Source organism: Rosa rugosa, chromosome 4 (genome assembly GCF_958449725.1).
Source record: "Rosa rugosa chromosome 4, drRosRugo1.1, whole genome shotgun sequence".
Classification (NCBI taxonomy): Eukaryota; Viridiplantae; Streptophyta; class Magnoliopsida; order Rosales; family Rosaceae; genus Rosa; species Rosa rugosa.
In genome coordinates, this window is record NC_084823.1 from 13736450 (window position 1) to 13756856 (window position 20407).

General features: G+C 38.2%; 2 protein-coding genes and 1 long non-coding RNA gene across 3 annotated transcripts; 1 reads left to right on the plus strand and 2 right to left on the minus strand.

Annotated features, from left to right (window-relative positions):
- The first annotated feature begins 9002 nt into the window (after positions 1–9002).
- LOC133707025 (ethylene-responsive transcription factor ERF020-like) lies at positions 9003–9892 on the plus strand. Its single transcript, XM_062132570.1, has one exon. The coding sequence runs from the start codon at positions 9139–9141 to the stop codon at positions 9637–9639; it is 501 nt and encodes a 166-aa protein (XP_061988554.1). The 5' UTR covers positions 9003–9138; the 3' UTR covers positions 9640–9892.
- A 1055-nt stretch (positions 9893–10947) lies between these two features.
- On the minus strand, positions 10948–14688 carry LOC133707487 (11-beta-hydroxysteroid dehydrogenase B). Its single transcript, XM_062133064.1, has 6 exons — positions 14214–14688; positions 13382–13574; positions 12155–12240; positions 11905–12036; positions 11528–11692; positions 10948–11438 (listed from the first exon to the last, which is right to left on the minus strand). The coding sequence occupies exons 1-6, from the start codon at positions 14394–14396 to the stop codon at positions 11118–11120; spliced, it is 1080 nt and encodes a 359-aa protein (XP_061989048.1). The 5' UTR covers positions 14397–14688; the 3' UTR covers positions 10948–11117.
- Positions 14689–14901: 213 nt separating this feature from the next.
- LOC133707418 (uncharacterized) lies at positions 14902–19442 on the minus strand. Its single transcript, XR_009845113.1, has 4 exons — positions 19352–19442; positions 19066–19255; positions 15283–15671; positions 14902–15195 (listed from the first exon to the last, which is right to left on the minus strand). It is a non-coding gene; the product is annotated as an uncharacterized LOC133707418 (long non-coding RNA).
- Between the last annotated feature and the right edge of the window lie 965 nt (positions 19443–20407).

Sequence of the window (20407 nt, forward strand, 5' to 3'; positions counted from 1 at the left end):
GTTATGGGATTCGGAAAAACTTTCCATTTTGGTATAAAAGGACAAAAATTTCCGGAAATTGCAAAGAAGGCCAGGTTTCCATTTTGGGAAACCCAGCTCTCCCGAGCCCGGTTTCGCCCCTCCAATTCGCCGGCGTCGTTCTCCCTCCTCCGGCCACCAATCGACGCGATTCCAAAGGGAATCCTGCTCGCCTCAGTCCCCTCTACACGTCTGTGGTGGTAGTTCGTCGTGGGAAGCACCGTAGGCGGCGCTGCAAGGCCGAGAAGAAGCCGCTTCGGGGATGAAATCGCCTTGATCGGAGTCGGAGATTCCGGCCACCTTTGCCGGTGGTTCTTGAGGGCTTTTGGAGCTTGGAGGACGTTGATGCTTCCCACAAGGTGGCTTGCATCGATTCAACTCGTGGAGGCCGAATTTTGGAATTGAAACTCTAGGGTTTCAATCGGTCCGGTTTGTTCTAAGGTAAAATTCGATCGATTGGTTTATAATTGGACTTTGTTGTAGTTATGAAAGTTGAAATTGGGGTTGAGATGAAGAACTTTGGTGTTGGAAGTTTTGTCAAATTCCGAGTTTGGTTTGGCGGCGGTGCCGCCACTGTGGTGGTGTTTTCCGGCGGTTTCCGGCCACCTCAGGGATAGTTTCTGTTCCTGAGTTCGATCTACTCGTCGATACGAGCATTTCGATATATTGTTTGTAATTTTTGGAGATCGTATGAACATGTTGTGATTTTTACGGTTTCGGACCGTTCGATGTTTCGATCCGTGAGGATTTAAGCATCGGATCGACTTGTGGCTTGGACACATCGATCGTGGAAGTGTTCTGGAGACTTTGGGAGGTCTCGGATGTGGTTTCGCCTTGATTGGCGTCACCTTGGGAATTTTGGTTCGATTTAGGGTTTCGAACGTTATTCCTTGTGATTCGTTAACTGAATCAGAGTTGTGTTTCCTTAGGTACTTGACGAAGTATTCTTTAGACGGCTATTGTGATTGGCTGCTTTGTTCTGTATTGAAGACGCAGCGGGAGTTTCGAGGTGAGTAATCTCACAAGGTTCATTTTGGAACGGAACACCTTATCGTTTTGTGAGTTATTGATTTAACTGCAAATTATATGCTTTAGTGGGTTGTGGATTTATGGAAACAATAGGCATGAATGATGCGTTTTATTGTTTTGGGTTGTGGCTTTTGGAAAACAAATGACTTGGAATTGTTGATTCGATTTGTTTTGAAAAGCGTTGAGATTTGTGTATGAAAACAATATGCATGAAATGATGCTTTTTTATTGTTTTGTGGCTTTTCGGAAAACAATGATTATGGAAATGTCGATTTCGATTGTTTTGAAAAGCGTGAGATTTGTGTAATGTTTTTGAGTCCTGTGCGACTGTTTTAATGATTTGCTCCAAGGGACTGTGCGGCCCGAGGAACGAAGGTCTATGACCTTGGGCAGAATATCAGGTAATCACGTCTTTGGCCGGACGAGTGGTTACGTTCAGTTAGAGCTCTAGTCTGTCTGCCATCTAGGTAATTCATGGGGTAACGGGAATTGGTTATTGATAACTCATGACATTACGTGTTTTTAGGGAATAAAGTGTGAGTTGCTTCCTTATTAACGGTTTTTAAGGGGACAAGGTGTAAGTTGTTTTCCTTATTAACGACTTGGTACGAATTGGTACGTTTTGGTACGATTTGGTACGATTGATAGAAATCAAGGTGTGAGTTGCTTTCTATGTTATTTTGATAGAATTCAAGTGTGAGTTGTTTTCTATGGTACGTTATGGTACGATTGATAGAAATCAAGGTGTGAGTTGCTTTCTATGTTATTTTGATAGAATTCAAGTGTGAGTTGTTTTGAGAATAATGTTTAAACTGAGATTGTTTGTTTTAATGTAATCTCCTGAACTAAATTTCTATGCAGGGATTACTATGATTTTATCGATTGTTTTAATGTAATCTCCTGAACTAAGTTATATGCAGGGATTACTGCTTTTTGGATTGTTGTTCGGATGTGATCTCCTGAACTAAGTTTCAATGCAGGGATTATTGATTTTACTTAATTTGATTTTTTTTTTTTAAGTGTGGTTGTGGTTGTGATTTGGTGTGAGTTGTTTCGAGTTACTCATACGGGCTTGCAAAAGCTTACCGGGTTTGTTGTGTGACAACCCGGTGCACCATTCCAACGGTGTAGGGGTTAATCCTGCAGGGTAGGATAATCGGGGCTGAAGCTGAGGTAGCTTGTTGGCAGCAGAACTGGTAGGAAGCAAACTTGTTTGGTTTTGCCATTGTTATGACTTCCGCTATGTAGTAAACTCTGAGGAGCTTTTGCGTTTTATCTTGTTGTTGACAATTTAATTCGTAAGCTTATGTAATATATGATTCTGTGGGCGGGTCAATATTGACATAGTGGGTTCAGGGCATCAATATGTATGTTGTATAAAGGGAAAAAGTTTTCCAGGTATTTGGTATTGATGGCTGAACGTTCACGCATGTATAATTATGGGGTTATATATCGATTTTTAATTGTGTTAAAAATCAGGGGCGTGACAAAAATGGTAATTTTGGATCAAATTGTGTGAAATTTGAATGTTTGGGGAGTTATCTGTTAAAATTAGAATAACAGGGACTGAACTGTCGACGCACCAAAAGTTAAAGGGGGGACCAGTAATTTTCCCAATTATGTATTATCAATTTGTTAATGGCACGTTTCTAACTCAAATCATCTTAAGAGCTGCTTGAAAGAGAGAAAATTACTGCAGAATCAAGATACATCTTAAATCTATGAATTTGCCAATTTCAACTAGGGGAATTGATTCCACAAATCTTTACACTGAAATGCTTTGTGGAACCTGTTTGGACCCAAAATGAACATTTTGGCCTGACAAGGCGTGTCTTGGAGAAATTGAGCCAATGTCAGTGGCTCAAGCTATATATTGTCGACAAGCTCGAAATATATATTTAGAGGCTAAATAAAGCCTACTATGGAAGTATGACAAGTCAACTTTAGCATATTTTCCTACTTCGGCTAGGAAAAAACCGAGCTAGACAAGGAAGGAGGGGTGACAGACTTACCAAATGAAATCGAAATGTGCTGAAACTTTCCAGATCCATTCTAGACAGCCCAATGATCATTTCTTATGAAGAGTGCAAGAGATGTTTTTGAGTGGAAGGCCTTCAAACAATCAGTCCAATCTTTTGCAGAAGCAAAACTGGAAAACTGGACCTGTAAGAGGTCCAGCAGCGTTTTCGGCCCAACCACTATACCAAAAATTATGAAATTTTGCCAGGGTGATCTACACTCATAATGGAACATTTTTTATGAAGAGGTCATAGTGAAATTCGGAATGCTTGTTGGAGAAATAATTGAAGGAATAAAGGGGCAGAAACTGACCTAAAACCAGCTCAATATTCACATGTTCATGTTTCCTACCCACATGAAAAAAGCTAGATGCTTTTCTTCTTTTCCTTGGATATATTTTTCAAGACAATCTCTTTAATAGATCATCATCACTTCCATGTTGTTGCACCTTCATGCCTTGCTTTCATTTCATCATTTCTCTATCTTTTCCATATTTTACAAATCACTTTCATATTCCACTTTCATTATTTTTCTTCCACTCATCATTTCACTCTTCTTTTTCTTCCCTATATAAACACCTTCTCTTCTCATTCTAAAAGACCCATTCACATTCAACAACAACATCTCTAAGATGATCTAAGTTCTCTCTAGAGCAAACCTCTCTAAGAGCAACTCCTCTCCCTCTCTTTCTCTTTCTCTTAGCGGTGATCACACTCCTAGTCCTAGTCTTCTCAGAAGCCGACTTTCAGTGCCACCAAACCCTCTGTCAACGTGCTTCGGTCCTAGTCTCCTCGGGAGCCGACGGTAGTGCCGCGACCACAACGGTTACAGAACCAGCCAAGCAAGGGTAACGCCCTAGCAACCCAGCCAAGCTAAAGTCACGCTTTAGCAAGATCTCAACATTTCCCGGTGATGTCGCTCTGCTCGATCTACAACATTGAGTATCGATTGTGTTAACAAGAAGAAAACTCAGCAAAGTCCTCACCACGAGGCAGAAAGAATCCTGCGACGAGGTTGGTGCTCTCCTCGTCCACAATTGCTTGAAAGAAGTCAGGTCAAGGGACACCTCCGACGACCGCACCCGAACGGTGCTGGCACGCCCGCGCAGAAAAGAGACTGTTGACCAGCTGCAACAAAATTGGAGCCAAACAGAACCAACTACCCCTAACTAGTTCTTGATGAATAAGAGCAAAGACTAAAATATCGCACTTCTGAGTAAACTTCATGGGAATAGAACCCCTTGCCAATCCAACTCCACTTGAACTTGATTGGTAAAACAGAACTCACTACATTGTTTTTCGTATGCTTAGTAAAATCCAAGCAAAGAACAGAGATTAAGTCTTTTGTGGAGAACTAAAGCTTCAGTGGCAGCCTTTGCATGAAGAGAAGATTTTGGACTTCTCCTATTTCACCTTTTAAAACATCAGTATTAATCTAAGATCAGATATGTGTGCTTTCAGATTCTTATGGAATTTTATTAAAGATGGAAAGATTTTAGGACTAAATTCAGTTTGCCTCCTCCAACTTAGGGGTAAACATCATGTTAGTCCCTAATCTTTTTTTTTAATCAAGATCATCCCTGAACTTCCCAAATGCATCATCCATGTCCAATTCTCAGAAATTCATCCAATTGTGACGTCAGATGGTGACTTGGCACCGACAAACATGGCCCACTGTTCATCATTTGAACCCCTAAGAGGGGCAAAATAGACATATCACCATTTAAACTCGAAACCCAGTCTCGTCTGATCTTCCACCTTTGAATTTCTGATGGCGTTTCAGTACACAAACCTCACGCTCTCTCTCTCTAACCTCACCTTCTCCGCCTTCTCTCCCGTCGAAAACTACCTCCTCGACTGCGGCTCCACTGTGGACTCCACCTTTGACGATGGTCGCAGCTTTGTTCTGGACTCATCCACTTCAGCTTGCTCAAAATCTTGGGCTTTGGGGGCTTAGAAGATTGAGTTGCGATCGTCCGAGAAGGACCCATTAAATGAATCAGAGGTGTGAGTTGATATGTAGGAGGACCCAGTAGATCTGAGATCGAAATTTGGGGGCTTTGAAGAAGAAGAAGAAGAAGAAATTTGGTCCGATTTGCCGAAGGGCTTGAAGCTGTAATCGGAGCTTAACAGACCTAAGATCCGAGATGAGTTTTCTAGAGCTTAAAGGAAGGGTTTTCTGGAGGCCCTAATTGGAGCATATTGTAGTTTGGAAGATTCGGCAGCGGTCCTGAGGTTCAGATGTGGTCGCTACAAAACATTCTTTGCTTTTCATTCTCTTGCTTTAGTACATTCCCAGACTTATTCGAGTCTTACCGAAGAGTATCAATTATGATTTTATGGATATCTATGAAATTCGACTGATTTGGGTTGGGTTTGACCGAGGTTTGGAGTCACTCACTGAGAGAGAGAGATGGCTATGTATCTATGAATGGAGTTGATGCTGGAGCAGCCTACAATCCTCAAACCGTTAAAGAGATTTTCACAGATTTCAGGGGCTGCAGAATTGGCTTGATCAAGGCCCTAACTACTGGTCTTTTACCTTTTCCTTTATTCAATTTCTGCTCAGTAGCTTCTACTTTGCCTTGAGAACACCTAGAAATGTAATTGATGATTCTGGGGTTTATGTTGATTTGAAGTTGAATTTTGAATTGGAAATTACCCTATTTTTGTCTCTTGTTGGGTCTAGCTTTTTTGGAATTTGGTTTCTGAGATAGCTCAGGAAGTAAAACTACCCCATTGAGGTGCAGTTCTAGGCTGATGGGGAAATATCTCTTTTCATGCATTTTCGAATTGAGATTTTGCTTATTTGGTTATTTGTGTTTTGTATCTGAAGAAATAGATAGAGGAATGGTGAATTGAGTTCATTTGAGAAACTGATCTATAGTCAGAATTAGAGAATTTGGAGATATATAGTTGCTTCATTTCATAACTTTGTTAATTAAAATGACTTCAATGATTGTTGGATCTGATATTACTTTTTCTTTCTTCGTTTGTCCTTAATATGTCAATTTCCTTTACCTGCAAAATGACTTCTGGAAAATATGGAGAAGTGTTATGGAAGAAGAGAGAAGTGACGGAGGTGAGATGAAAATTTGTTTTAGTTTTTTTTTTTTTAAAGGTTATTTTGGGAATTTTTCCCTTCTTGTAGGTTGAAACTCTGAAAGTGGGTCATGCTGTCGATGCCATGTCATTATCTGACGTCACAATTTGATGAATTTCTAAGAATTGGACATGAATGATGCATTTGAGAAGTCCAGGGATGATCTTGATTAAAAAAAAAATCAGGGACTAACATGATGTTTGCCCCTAAGTTGGAGGAGGCAAACTGAATTTAGTCCAAGATTTTATTACACAAACAGAATCCAATTACTTCCTTCATCGACTGCTCAAAATGTGCATTGTCACTGCCTATCACAACATGATGAAGCCGAGTTTCCAGAGAGATTGATGCTTACAACATGTCTACTTCCCTAAAAGCTATTTCAATACATTATTCCAGTTTGTGCTAATGACCGAGTGGAGTGAAAGTTAAGTCTCCTTGATGTAGTTCCTTCCAACAAAGGTGAAAATACTAGAACGAAACGTGTTTCTGGGTATCGGGAATCGATAGATAAGTTGCAATCCTTACTGGGTAGAAACCAAAAAAAAAAAAAAAAAAATCACATAGAACTCACAACTTTGGTTACGCAGTGAAAACCTCAAATTTGAGATTAAAAACACTGCGGGGCTCTTACTCTTGAGAATCCAAAATCAAATCAATTCACTAATGATGAAGGATATGTTTCTTTACAAACACAATTAGCACTATACTCGGTTACAATCATTAGACTAACTAATGAGGTGTTTGTCTTGAACCTTGACCGCCTTCTTCACTTGAACGATCTTCAATTATCTCTCTCTTCTTGTATCTACAACTTCTCTACTGATCTCGAGAGAATCAATGCATATGAGTGAATGAACAATGAGACACTTAGACACGGAACACGTGTTTCATGAACTCCTATGAGACTCTATCTAAGCAAGTAAGATGCACAATAATTCTTGCGTCAAAGGCGTATCCAAATGAACGCTGCTTTTTTGAATATATTGAGGAGAAAGCAAATCTTCAACAATCAAGACTTTACCCTTATTGGACTCCTAATAAGAAAGGTCTTTTAATAAAAGATATCCAATTAAACTAAACAAATCCTAAATCAATTTAGATTTCAATAGTGCGACTTAACATGTGGGAAATATATTTGCACGATAAAGATTAAGAACCAGAAAGATACTTTCTTAACGCAAACTTCATAAGAGCTAGGACAGACTCGGTGCATATGCTGACTCATGAGATGCAATTACCTTTAGGGATTCTCCGAGACCAGTTTGTAGGCTTCTTCAATGTTTTGTATGGGAATGTCAACACACCAAGTACAAACCTTGTACCTACAAAGGCCTTCCGTAGCTACCTTCAGATGAAATAGACCTCCCATAGCTACCTTCAGATGAAATAGGCATCCCCGTGCCAATGAGTGAAGTTCTCCTCGTACAGTGAGTAGGAAGAATCATGCGGAATGTCCAATTCAGAATATTCGGTGCAGACACCCTGTAAAGCAGGAATATGTTATACCAGCTTGAATACTTCACGTATGCATCTCCTCGACAATCCCCTGCTACAATTAACCTTGCAAAATCCTCCACCAGTCCACCACTCACATGTACCTAGTATGAAAATAAGTCCAGTTAGCAATGAAATCGTCCATGCATTGCAGATCCAGTAATGAAATATTTGACCTTCTTTCCCAATTGCCCACGTCAGCACCGCCACCCTCACCACCCCTCTGACTTTCCACTTCTTCAACCTATATAAGTATATAAGGCCTTCTCCAACCCCCTAAACCAAAATGCTAAAAGACCATTTTTTTTAGCCCAAATGGTCTCCAACCCACCCAATTTAAGGGTTAAAGTGCCAAAAGCTAGGGCTAAAGGGCAACCCAAAGGGTTAAATTTAGCCCTAAAGTTTGCCTTTTAGCCCTTTAAACAAAAGGGATCAGAAATGGAGGCCCACGGGTTGTAGTGGACTGTGACTTAAGCATGACGTCAGCAACGGCTAGTTGCTGACGTCAGCTAGCCGTTGGGTTTTATTTTTATTTATATATATATATATATTTTATAGCCGTTGATTTGTTTGTTTGTTTTTTTATTTATTTAACTTTTACATTATAAATACATATCACCTCAACCTTCTTTTTCACATCTTCCTTCTACTTCCTCATCTATATTATTATTAATAGAAGAGGCTTTGTTAGCCAAAACTGAAAATTTTGACAAATTTAACCCTGAAAGATTAAAAAACTTTAACAATAAATTAAATCACAAGGGTAAATAGGACAATTATAAAATAGATTTTATTAAGAAAATTGAAAAGAAATTATCCCACAACCTCCACTTTTCTCTCCCACTATTTTCTCTCTGCAATAACTACCCATTGAATCTATTTTCTTTTGCAGATAAATTTTTTTTTTTTACAATTAAAATTTTTTTCTTACACATGCAGAGCATGTAATTGCAGACTAGTATAAAATCAACTAAAGATATTTTTGATTATCTTAAAAAAAAAATACAACCGGAAAAATATTTTTTATCATAAAAATGATTTAGCTTACTATAAGTAAAAATCTGATAAAAAATAAGAACATATATATATAGAGCGAGGTTAGGGTTTAGGGTCACTTTTCGGTCGCATATCCACATCTCGACCATCTAAAATGTTAAAATATGTTTTAGGGCTATAATTTAGCCTTGACGGGTTAGAGATAGATCTATATATATATATATATATATATATATATATAACATATCTAAAATGTTAAAATATGTTTTAGGGCTATAATTTAGCCTTGACGGGTTAGAGATAGTTGATGTCACATCGATGAATAGTACAGAATTTCAGGGCTAAAATTTAGCCCCACGACTATTTTTAGCCCTTTCAGTTGGAGCAGGCCTGACACTCTCCTGCTCCTTTTCTCTCCACCAACACCAAATCCACACAACCTTACAATTTGGAGTGAATTCGCACACGATAAAAGTAATGAGTTACAGTTCAGAAGACAGCAGCAGTCCGACGACGGCCGGGAACGGCCGCAAGTTGAAGGGAGTGCGTCAAAGAAAATGGGGCAAGTGGGTGTCGGAAATCCGCGTCCCCGGCACGCAGGACCGCCTCTGGCTCGGCTCTTTCTCCACTGCCGAGGCCGCCGCCGTTGCTCGCGACGTTGCTTACTATTGCTTGCATAAGCCTTCGACTCTGGAGGGCCTCAACTTTCCTACAATCTTGCCTTGTTCGGTTAATCAAACGGCGGACATGTGGCCGAGGTCGATACAGAAGGCGGCTTCAGATGCCGGCATGGCTGTTGATGCTCAGCTGATCAATGCTTATAGTAACAGCTCGTCGTCTCCGCAAAACGGGAGACAGGCCAACGGAAGTGAGCCACGTGGAATGCAGAGCGGCGGGTGTTGGGACGACGCCGGTGAGAGTTCATCAGCCACTACCGGCGGCGTGGCGCTGAGTATTTCGATTGAAGATTATCTCTAGACTCTAGCTAGCTAATAGTAGAAAAATGTTAAGACTATCTTTTGATCGGTTGACGGTTTTTCTAAGACTGTCAACGTTTGGCTGTCTTTTTCGACAGCGGGAGGTGACGCACGGAGTGGCATCATATGTATTAGCTTGGAGCTTACATGTTGTATATGTGTATATAGGGGTCACTCAACTTGTGGGTGAGTTCTGTACCCCAGAAATGGAAACATAACTGATAATGATTTAAAATAGAAAGTTGGTTTTTCAAGTTGAGCCTTGACTTTGACCCCAAAAGCCAAAACGAAACTGAAGAAGAGGTAAAAAAAAGTGAAAAACTAGGTCGATCGGGTCAGCTATGTATGATCAGTGATAGTTGTTGGTTTGAATTTCAACTCGATCCTTTGGGTACTTCACACGTGAGATATTATTAGTGAAATGGGGGACAGCTCCAATACTCTGATCTTGATATACATGATAGAGTAGATTCGAAGACCACGTTTTCATTACTGCTTGATCTTGCTTCAGAGTTGTTGTAGAAGAGACTAGTTCTTCTGTGAAATTCTTCCAATCTGTAAACGTGCCATAAGATATTACAACTACAATATTTCACTATGATCTATATGTAAAGTTCTATTTCAAAGACTATGGGTGTAGGCCGGAGTAAATATTTTCTTTAGTAGTTAGATTGTACAAAATAGTTCAGTTCATCAGCCACATACTTTCGGTCATTTTATTCGATTTTTTTTATTGACTTGAGAGATTTAACGTTAGAAATAGAAACTATATATTACCACTTTGCTAATGGCACGTCTCCAACTCAAATCATCTTAAGAGCTGCTTGAATGAGATAAAATTACCGCACAATCAAAATACATCTTAAATATATGAATTTGCCAATTTACATCTTAAATATATGAATTTGCCAATTTTAACTAAGTGAGTTGGTTGCACAGATTTTTACACTGAAGTGTTTTGTGGAACCAACTTCACCTAACTAATTCTTGATGAATAAGAGCAAAGACTAAAATATCACACTCATGAGTAAACTTCATGGGAATGGAACCCCTTGCCGATCCAACTCCACTTGAACTTGATTGGTAAAACAGAACTCACTACATTACAGGCCAGTGTGTTTTTCGTATGCACCTCAACTAAATATTAAATCCTAGTAAGGAATAAAAATTGTAAGTCTTTTGTGGAGACCTAAAGCTCTAGTAGTATCCTTTGCATGAAGAGAAGATTTTGGACTTCCCCTGTTTCACCTTTTAAAACATCAGTATCCTAAAGATCAGATATGTGCTTTCAGATTCTTACGGAATTTTATTAAAGCTGAAAAGATTTTATTACACAAACAGAATCCAATTACTTCTTTCATTCGACTGCTCAAAATGTGCATCGTCACTGCCTAACGCCACAACATGATGAAACCGAGTTTCCAGCTGAGAGATTGATGCTTACAACATGTCCACTTCCCTAAAAGCGATTTCAATTCATTATTCCATTTTGTGCTGATGACTGAGTGGAGTGAAAGTTGGACTAACAAGAAGTCTCCTTGGTGAAGTTCCTTCCAACAAAGGCCTTCCATAGCTACCTTCAGATGAAATAGGCCTCCCCGTGCCAATGAGTGAAGTTCTCCTCATACCGTGTGTAGGAAGAATCATGCGGAATGTCCAATTCAGAATATTAGGTGCAAACACCCTGTAAAGCAGGAATATGTCATACCAGCTTGGATACTTCACGTATGCATCTCCTCGGCAAGCCCCTGCTACAATTAACCTTGCAAAATCCTCCACCGGTCCGCCACTCACATGTACCTAGTATGAAAATCGGTCCGGTTAGCAATGAAATCGTCTATGCATTGCAGATCCAGTAATGAAATATCAAAGAAGGCAACAGCAAGTACCTCTCTTTCTTCCTTCCATTGCATTTCAGCACCCTCATCTACCATGAACTTGCCTCTTGACATTTCACTAACAATCCATCCATGAGTTGCAATTGTTATCCCCACGTCATCTTTTACTTCTAATCTCAGTGTCTCATAAAAGTTGACCAGAGCTGCCTTTGCCGCCTAGTGATAATTCAAATTTGACACAACAAAAGGAAATCAATAGTTAATATATGCTCTTTGATTTAATTACTTGCAGAGACATTTTGATGGACCATTATAGCCCCATGTAATCTTTGTAATTGTAGTTTGACAATAAGTTCAATAACTCAAACACATGATATTCATGTAACATTCAAACTATCCCCAGCTAGTACTTCGTAACATATACTCACAGCATATAAACTCATCCGCGGCAAAGGTAACCAGCTCTCAACTGAAGCATTAACAATGACTTTTCCATGGGTTTGACGCAGGTAAGGAAGAGCAACATATGTAGGATAAACATTTCCCCAAAAATTTATGTCCTGAGAACAAAGATATTCAAAACCACAGTATTTTAATTGCTACATAAATAACTTCAAATCGTATTAAAGTTATAAACCAAAATTTTAAAGTTCTGTGTATGCAATTTCAAATCCTTACCAACAGCTGGGGAAACACAGAAGTGTCTGTAACTTCCTCAAAGCTGAACGTGTGTCCTAAGCTTACTGTGTTTACAAGATGATCCACTGCAGAATGGGAGCATTTCAGTAGGAGAAAAAGGAGTATGAAGATAGCTTTTTGAAGAGAACTAACACTAAATGACTACATTTATTTTCAGAACAAACATATAGGCCAGCAGGCCCAGAACTAAGGCACAAACCACATTCATGAAGGTGGAATAGTGTTTTTGGCATAGCATCAGTTAACCACCTATCACTTTAGTATGTAAAAGAAATGTGATGATTAGAAGAAGCAGTACTTGGTAGTACTTTCTTTTTCAGCACAGTATAAGCACTAGACTGTTGTAGCTTATTAGAAACCACCTGATCCAACACACACCAGACTGTATTCTTGAAACTGATTGACTAGTGCAAAAAGTAAAGATTGGAACACAAAGGTAATTAAAGACAAACTATTGGATTCCTCACAATAGTGGAGTGCCAAAATCATCAAATATAAAACATGAACTTCATGCTTCCCCCTTTCTATTGATTGGAAAAAAAAAAAATTAAACAAAATAAAGCTTCGGCAGTTGAAGGGAAGAGACATAAGATAACCAATCCAATTCTATTTAACTATCTTAACTGAAGCTTATTAATTCTTGATTTAAGCTGACTCATTATCATGCTACTGCTGAAACAATAGCTGTTATAGTGAAGCAGTTGTAGCAAAACTGTGCTACTTTAGGAAACTCTCTATTCAAGTGTCTGTTTATTTATAATTGAGCTTAACTTAAGATTTCACCAATTAATAGAGTTTCTTATCCAAAAAAATTCGTCCAAGATAATACCAGTGCACCACCAAATTGGGAGACATCCGGTATTACATAAGGCTTCATAACTGGTTTGATCTTTGTGAAATTCTATCTTAATTACGCAGACTAAGTGAAGGTATTTATACATTTTGGTGTATGTGGATAGAGACGTGCAAATAGTCTAGTAACTAAACTAGAGCTTAAGAAGTGCAGTCACAGGTTTGTCAAGCTTATAATACATTTGTGTTTTCAATTGATCATGATTGACATACCATGAATGCTAACTGTTTCTATAAAAGACACAAGAATATCATTAATTTATTCTCATGGTTATTATACAACATAGTATAATTAAGGACTAGAAGGAACTTGCTAAATGAAGTTTCTTCAAGAACAATTTGAGGGACGCATACCTCGGCCGTAAATGTTTATGGTTTCATTAATGAATCTCCTACAGTCCTCCTCCTTGACAACATCTGCAGCAATTATCAAGACATGCTTTGCACCCAAGAACCTTGCATTCTCACCAATCCCTCGCAGCCTGGTCTCTCTTCTTGCCACTAATACAAGCTTCGCCCGCCTCTTTGCATATTCATATGCAATTTGCTGGAAGCACAAGCCTTATATCACATCATATACATACACTACTATCAAACTACCAAGCGATGTGGTATCTATGAGATTAAAGACTTGATGCTAGCAATCATGTAGCACATCTCTTACAATTTATCATGACAAAGACCTTTGTTGGGAGAGGTCATAAGACTAATCCGGCTCTCCAAATTCTAATAAAAATAATATAAGAGAGATAACAATTAATTCTGTCTGAATTAGTCAGAAGTACAATGATTTTGTGTGCTTAATCATGCCACCGTTTTCCTCAACCCTCAGGTCCAGCCAAGATCTATTGGGACCAAGAGAATCTAAATCAACTGGTATAAGAATAGGTCAACAGTCAGCTTAGAATAATACTGAAGAACTCTTCTAGGCCAACCTTAATTGTTTTCTAGTTGAATTTCTCTAATCACCACTTCATCCTCCAGTCAACTCATGTAATTGAGTTGAATTTGTATTAGGGGGGCCTATATCACTTCTATTATATACTTTGAGTTGAGGGACCCTATAGACTTCTCTTGCTCTCCATTCTTCAATTACAATGCATAAGTCTTTGGATTACTAAATCTCATTGATGGCATAGCTTTACATAATGTCAATATTATGCAGGCTGAAATTGAAAATAGTTACCTCCCCTATGCCAGAAGAAGCTCCAGTAATTATAACCACTTTGTCCTCCATATCTTCACCATTGAACTGGTTGTAAAGCCACTCGCAACCACTGATGAAGCACAGTGCAGGCCAAGAAAAAGCCAGCATCACCAAACTTGCCGGTGGCACCACGAAATTCAGAACCGAGTTAAGCAAATCCATTAGGTTATTGAGTCCCCAAAACCCAATTAACTGACCCAAGAAGATGAAGTTGTATATCAAATTGAAAGAGATGGATGGTAGTAGTAGTATATGGTCCTTTGGCTAACTTGGTAACTGATATTGATGATCGAAATGAGAGACTGGGACGGAAGCTGGAGATAAGATCGATTCGAGTTTGACATGTAGTGGCAAATGGTGAGATCAACAGCAGTATCCTTACATGCATGAGTGTTTGTGAGAAACACGTGTTGGTTTGGAAGCTCATGTTGTGACGAATGGAACAAGTTTTGGAGTTTCTTGCATGAAGGAGTAGTAAATCTGCTACAAGCACTTCCTATTTTTGTGAAATGTAGCACCATGCTCATGACACCTGTTTGAAATCTTTCTCTTAGTTTTGGTCTCAGGTTCGACACAAGGTTTCTAAAAGCTGTGGTTTCCACCCATCAGATTTCTAGAAGCATGGCCGGTCTTGAGATTTTAGTAGAACACTAGACAAAGGGCCCGCGCGGTGCTTCGGGTATACTATTTATATGGTTAAATTTACATGAAACTACGTTATAAATATATTACATACCAAAATGAGTGTATAATGTTTAGTTGTCCCAAAAATCTGGTGCCTTTGCCAGATTCCAAATCTGGTATCTTAGCCAGATTTCCAAAAATACATATGCCAACCAAGTAGTTGTTTATGTACATTTTGCAAAAAATGGTTAGGCTTGGCCAAAACATGTCTAGGCTGGTAACTATTTACATTAAGTCTTCGGATGAGTCTTCAAGTGAATCTGTAGAGATGTCGCCCCTACAACAGAAGAAAGTAATGTAAGAGTTGTATATCTTAAATTCTATGATTAGTGTAAACATTATAAGAGGAAGTAACTGTGCTCACGTTTTCAGATTTTTGCTTGGATATAGTTTTCGAAAGTTGCTTGCCAGATGATTGAATGTTCCTTTTTTTGTTGTTGTTCCAACTTCGTCGGGTGTTGAGCTTGAGGGCTGGATGTTGTCGGGTGTTGAGCTTGAGGGCTGAATTCTCTGTGTTGGAGTGAGTGCGTGAATATCTTCATGGATTCCCTTGACAATCACATTTTGTGCAGTGCCTATTTCGAGTTCCAGCAGTTTGATTTGTCTCTCTGTTTGGAGAATTTCTGGTGGTAGTATATTTGAATTGTCATGATTTTTGTTGAGGATGTGACCCTCACATGTGGCACCAAATTCCCCTTTATGATGGCTGATGCCTCATCAGTTTCATCATTTATCAATGCAATTACCATAAATCTGCATAAAACAAAAGTACATGATATCAGGCACAAAAAGAAAAGAGAAAAAGAAGAACTTCCAACAGAGAGGATGTTTGTTAAGAAAGAAGTAACAGAGAACAAAGAATTGATACTGAACAGTCTAAACACATGCAAGTCGAACCACATGCTTATATGCCTATTATTTCTGTACCAGATACTAACAGTAAAAATGGCAGATTATCCTTGATTAGTTATATGCCTATCTAACAATTCATGGCAGCTCTGCAATAACAACAGCCAAGTAATTCACACCACCATCTCTCTCACTAAGCTCACCAATCACCTCCTTACTTACTCACCAATCAACTCCTTATTCATGACAACTATATACTTTGACAGAACCTATGTAATCAGATAAAGCTGATAATTAATCTCAACGTCTATATAAGTGTTTGCCTCAAAATCGTCTCGGCTCAAATTAGTAGCCGAGGGATTTGAAGTCCAATTGTCCTTCTTGATACGCAGGCGTGCCAACTCGCGGCCAATTGGCCAAGCGAGGTTTTGATAAGATTTGCGCTTGATCTGACTTCTTTCAAGTGACTGTGGGCCGAGGAAGGAACCGTCTCGGCCGCTGGGTTCTCTTGCCTTTGTTGCAAGGACTTTCGGCGTCTTCACCGATGTTGCTTCTAAAAAGATATTTTTGATATAGGTTGCAGAAAGTAAAGTGCGAAAAGTGAAAGAACAAGAATCTAAATGCGAATTAACAAGAATCTAAATGCGAATTAATTAAATTGCATGAAATTTAAAGAGACTGAAGAGTAAATTGCAGGAAAGATAAAGTGCAGAACGTAAAGAAAGCGATAAAAATTAAAGTAAGCTAGAGAAAGAATGAAAAGATTGATATTGTAGAGAATTTGATGTATTGATTTTGAGTTGGGTTGGTCGGGGACCTTTTACAATGAGCTAAATGCCTCCTATTTATACTATTACAAACATAACATTTAGGAAAGAAAATACAATTAGGCGTAATAAATTCCTTAATCGCACCATAATTGCATTCTTCTTGCGGCGCCATTATATTGATTTGTTCTTAAATATGCAATATTCTCTCTAATGCCTTCAAACTCAATAAAGTCTCGGCATTAATTATTCCAAAGAATAATTATCGCCGTTATTTCCTTCTCTTCTCATTTCTTCTCCAAAAGTTAATATCTAATAAAATCTCATAAATATGAAATTTATTGAGATATAATCTGTAAAAGCATCATATTTTCCTCACCTATCGGCCAAATATTTTATGGGCCGATTGACCAAAATTGGGTACAAACAATAAGATAAAGACAAAGCACAGTACTTTATAATTAATCTCAATGTCAGTGTACTTCATCCTACAAACAAATAAAACTGTTTTATCAACAATTTCAAGGAGTTTTTGTAGAATTAGTCTTGAAGGGGTGAATGAATTTTAGATGGATCTAATTGTAGAAATGAATGATGAGTTGTTGATCCCAACGGGGGTGCCCTGGTGAGCGAACAATTGTTGAATGAATTGGGATGGTGATCCACCATCCATCAGACCTGGATTTCTGGTTCCCAATCCTAAACAGCATATTAATATCAGAGAAAATTGTGGTGACTTTATGTGGTGAACTGCTCGCTTTCATTTTATTGTTCTAAATTTTCTCTCTCAAATTTTTGTTCCCGAAGGATTCTATAGGGAATCAAACATCTCTGCTAATTCTAAGGTGTACGTTCTACTGTTTTCAGAAAACCAAGCCAACTTAGAGACGTAGTCTGTAAGTTCAAGGACCAATAATAGGCTTAGAGTCCCTAAACTTCTCCCAAATCAAATGTAAAAGAGAGTTTCAGATATCATGGAAACCGATAAGGCATAGGACACCAAACTGACCATGAAAACTCAGGTTTCTAGAAGCAGGTTAAAAAGAGAAATGGCCAAAGGCAATGAAAACACTTTGATACGCCGGACCTCAAGAACTGTCAAACTTGCATTCTGTTTAGGATAGGAGAATCTAGATGAAATGTAGTATCAAAATAACGGATACGCCTAATCCTAATAAAGTTTCAATCTTAATACAGACACGAATTGGCTCAATAGTTCTTGAACTTCTTCATTTCTACAACCAAAAAAAAAAAAAAAAAAATTTGAAAATGTCGAACTTCAGCCTACACCTATGAACTATAAGTGTTTAGAAACCTGCAGTATAAACCCTCTTTTTACCCCCTTATGGTTTACTTGTGGTTAGCAGTCATAAGTATTCCACAAAGATGAAATCTGCACCCTTCTTAACCTGGAATTTCAATTCTAATAACTTGGTTAAGAAGGGTGCAGATTTCATCTTTGATCTGCATTCACATATTAATTTGGCAATCTCATGCAGCCATAATGAAAACAGGTTAAAAACGACATCAAAACCTAAAAAACAACAATGAAATCCCTATATCTAGGCATTCAAGATTGAAAATATCTAGAGTTCTTTGCTTGAGCATATAATCAGAAAGAACCAAACGAACCAAACATTAATCTCAATATCAATGAGAAAGAACGGAGAGATTGGAAATTTTGGACTGTAGAATCTGCATTTAAATGTGTACCCAGAGATGGCCAAACATTTAACTTCCTTGACAATGAATTATTGTCTAGCCTTGATTGAGCTTACAGAATTATAGTACTTGTTATCTAATATTCAGTACTCTATTCTGGAATTTTGTCCTATTATCTATTAACTATGCTAGTAGTTTTGTGCAGACTTGGTTGTGTACAACTTTCCTAGAACTGTAAGAAATAGTATCACATAAATTGAATGCTTAAGTTTTCCAGTATATGCAAATGCTAGCTATATTCTTCTGTAGGTACCCAATGCAGGAGTCAATTTAACAGTATCTCTGGCCAAGATTATGCAAACTTGATTAACTAACCCTGCAATCTCATGGTTCCCTGAAGCTATTCATTCAATTTGAAAACACTACTTCTACTTGCATAATTTTAATTGATTTGCTTTTTTTTTTTTTTTTTTCATTTACATCTGCTTTCACTAATTGATTTACTTTTGTACTACATGTTTGAGATAACAGATGATTACATTTGGAAAGGTATGAATGCTGTTTTATTTGTTACAAACATGACCTGTAATTATTTAGTGTATATTGTCTCACTATGTTGTAATTGATTTGTATGCAGGTTTTCTGCCAAAAAAAAAAAAAAAAAAAGCAAACCAAATTGCAATGCATGTCCAATGAGAGGAGAGTGTAGACACTTCACAACTGTTTTTGCAAGGTTCGCACTAATCTGTCATAAGTACAGATATACTTTTGCCACTGTGATGACATATAAACCTACTATAATGGAAGCAGTGAGGTTTAATTATACTCAATAAGCAGATACTGAAAGACAAACTGAAACTGTTGCTCACCTGAAACAAATAGTGCATGAGAATGGAAGAACATATTAACCCTTTGGCAGTGACTCATCTGCTTCAACACATAGATCAGGTCGAACCCAACTTACACAAACAACAGGCTTCCACTGTGTCCATACAGTAAAACGGGTTCAGCATCTTCATCAACCCTACTTGAGCCCATAATATTATCAACCTCTATCACCTGAAATCATGTCAAGAGTTAAAAAGGAGCATGAAAACATTAATCTCATTGCTCAGCTTATCCCAAGCTATTACATACTAAATTTCCAAACTATACCATATTAGATCTGCTTAGAAAACACATTTCACTTCTCTGGAATAACGGCGAGAAGAAGAAAGAAGAAGGGACCAAGGCGGTGGAGTTACTGTCAATGCGACAACTCATAGCAAGAGCTAGATCGACACATGTCTGAGGTAAGCATGTAAAATAGAAGAGAACCAAGGGCAAAAAAGTCACTTCACTGTTCATTTCGTTTGTCCTCTTCTCGTTTGCGTTTTAGTATATTTAGAATTGTACGAAAATAAAATTGAATACGGATGCATTTATTTTCTTCGTTTTGAAAAATCTGAAATTTTTTGTTCATTTCTAAACCAAAAAATATGGCATCGTTTAAATCACTTAAATAAGACCTCTTAAGTGCCGAGTACTAGTCTTTTCAATAAGTTAGAATTCAACTTACCTACCCGGAAGCAAATGGTGTTGCAGATAGGCTTGCACACATTGCTAGTGTTTTTGCTATTGATGATGTTTCCTTAGATGAGACTCCTGCTATTATTCAGGATATTCTCTACGAGGATTATTGTCACTGTTTTCCTGTAGCTCGGGGTTCAGGTTTTATGTTCCCTCCGATGCAAAATTCTACTATTAATAAAATAAATGAAACCAGGCGTAGGGCTGAGCCTCCCAGCTAGGCTGGGTTCCAAACCCCTTTAAAAAAAAAAAAAAGACCTCTTAAGTGCTGTGTCTGGTCTTGGACCGCGGCGAGTTCTTTGCATCATCAAATGGTCCCAGCCTGTTAGTGGTAAGATGAAATCAAGTGTCACTGGATTTATTTTTCCGTGGCAACATAGTGGGAAAGTTGGCATTATTAGTGTATTATCACTATTATGGCTCCGCGTGAGCATTATCTTTCTAGTATGTCGCAAAAATTGTAAAGCAAATGGAGTAGCCAGTTGGGCACTATTTGCTAATTGGTGTATATTAGAGACTTCTGATATTATTTCGGAATGTTCTCTTAAGGCTTATTGTCATTTTGAGTTTAGACTTTATATCCCTCCATTATATTCTATAGTTTTATTAATGGTTAAGGTTTAAGGACAGCCGTTTTGATCG

Bases quoted from the DNA above. Each gene is read 5' to 3' on its own strand.
- LOC133707025 (XM_062132570.1), top strand. From the start codon at position 9,139: ATGAGTTACAGTTCAGAAGACAGCAGCAGTCCGACGACGGCCGGGAAC.
- LOC133707487 (XM_062133064.1), bottom strand. From the start codon at position 14,396: ATGGATTTGCTTAACTCGGTTCTGAATTTCGTGGTGCCACCGGCAAGT. The intron at 12,241-13,381 runs GTATGCGTCCCT...CCCATTCTGCAG, and splicing joins CATAAACATTTACGGCCGAG to TGGATCATCTTGTAAACACA. The intron at 12,037-12,154 runs GTAAGGATTTGA...CTTTGTTCTCAG, and splicing joins CTGTGTTTCCCCAGCTGTTG to GACATAAATTTTTGGGGAAA.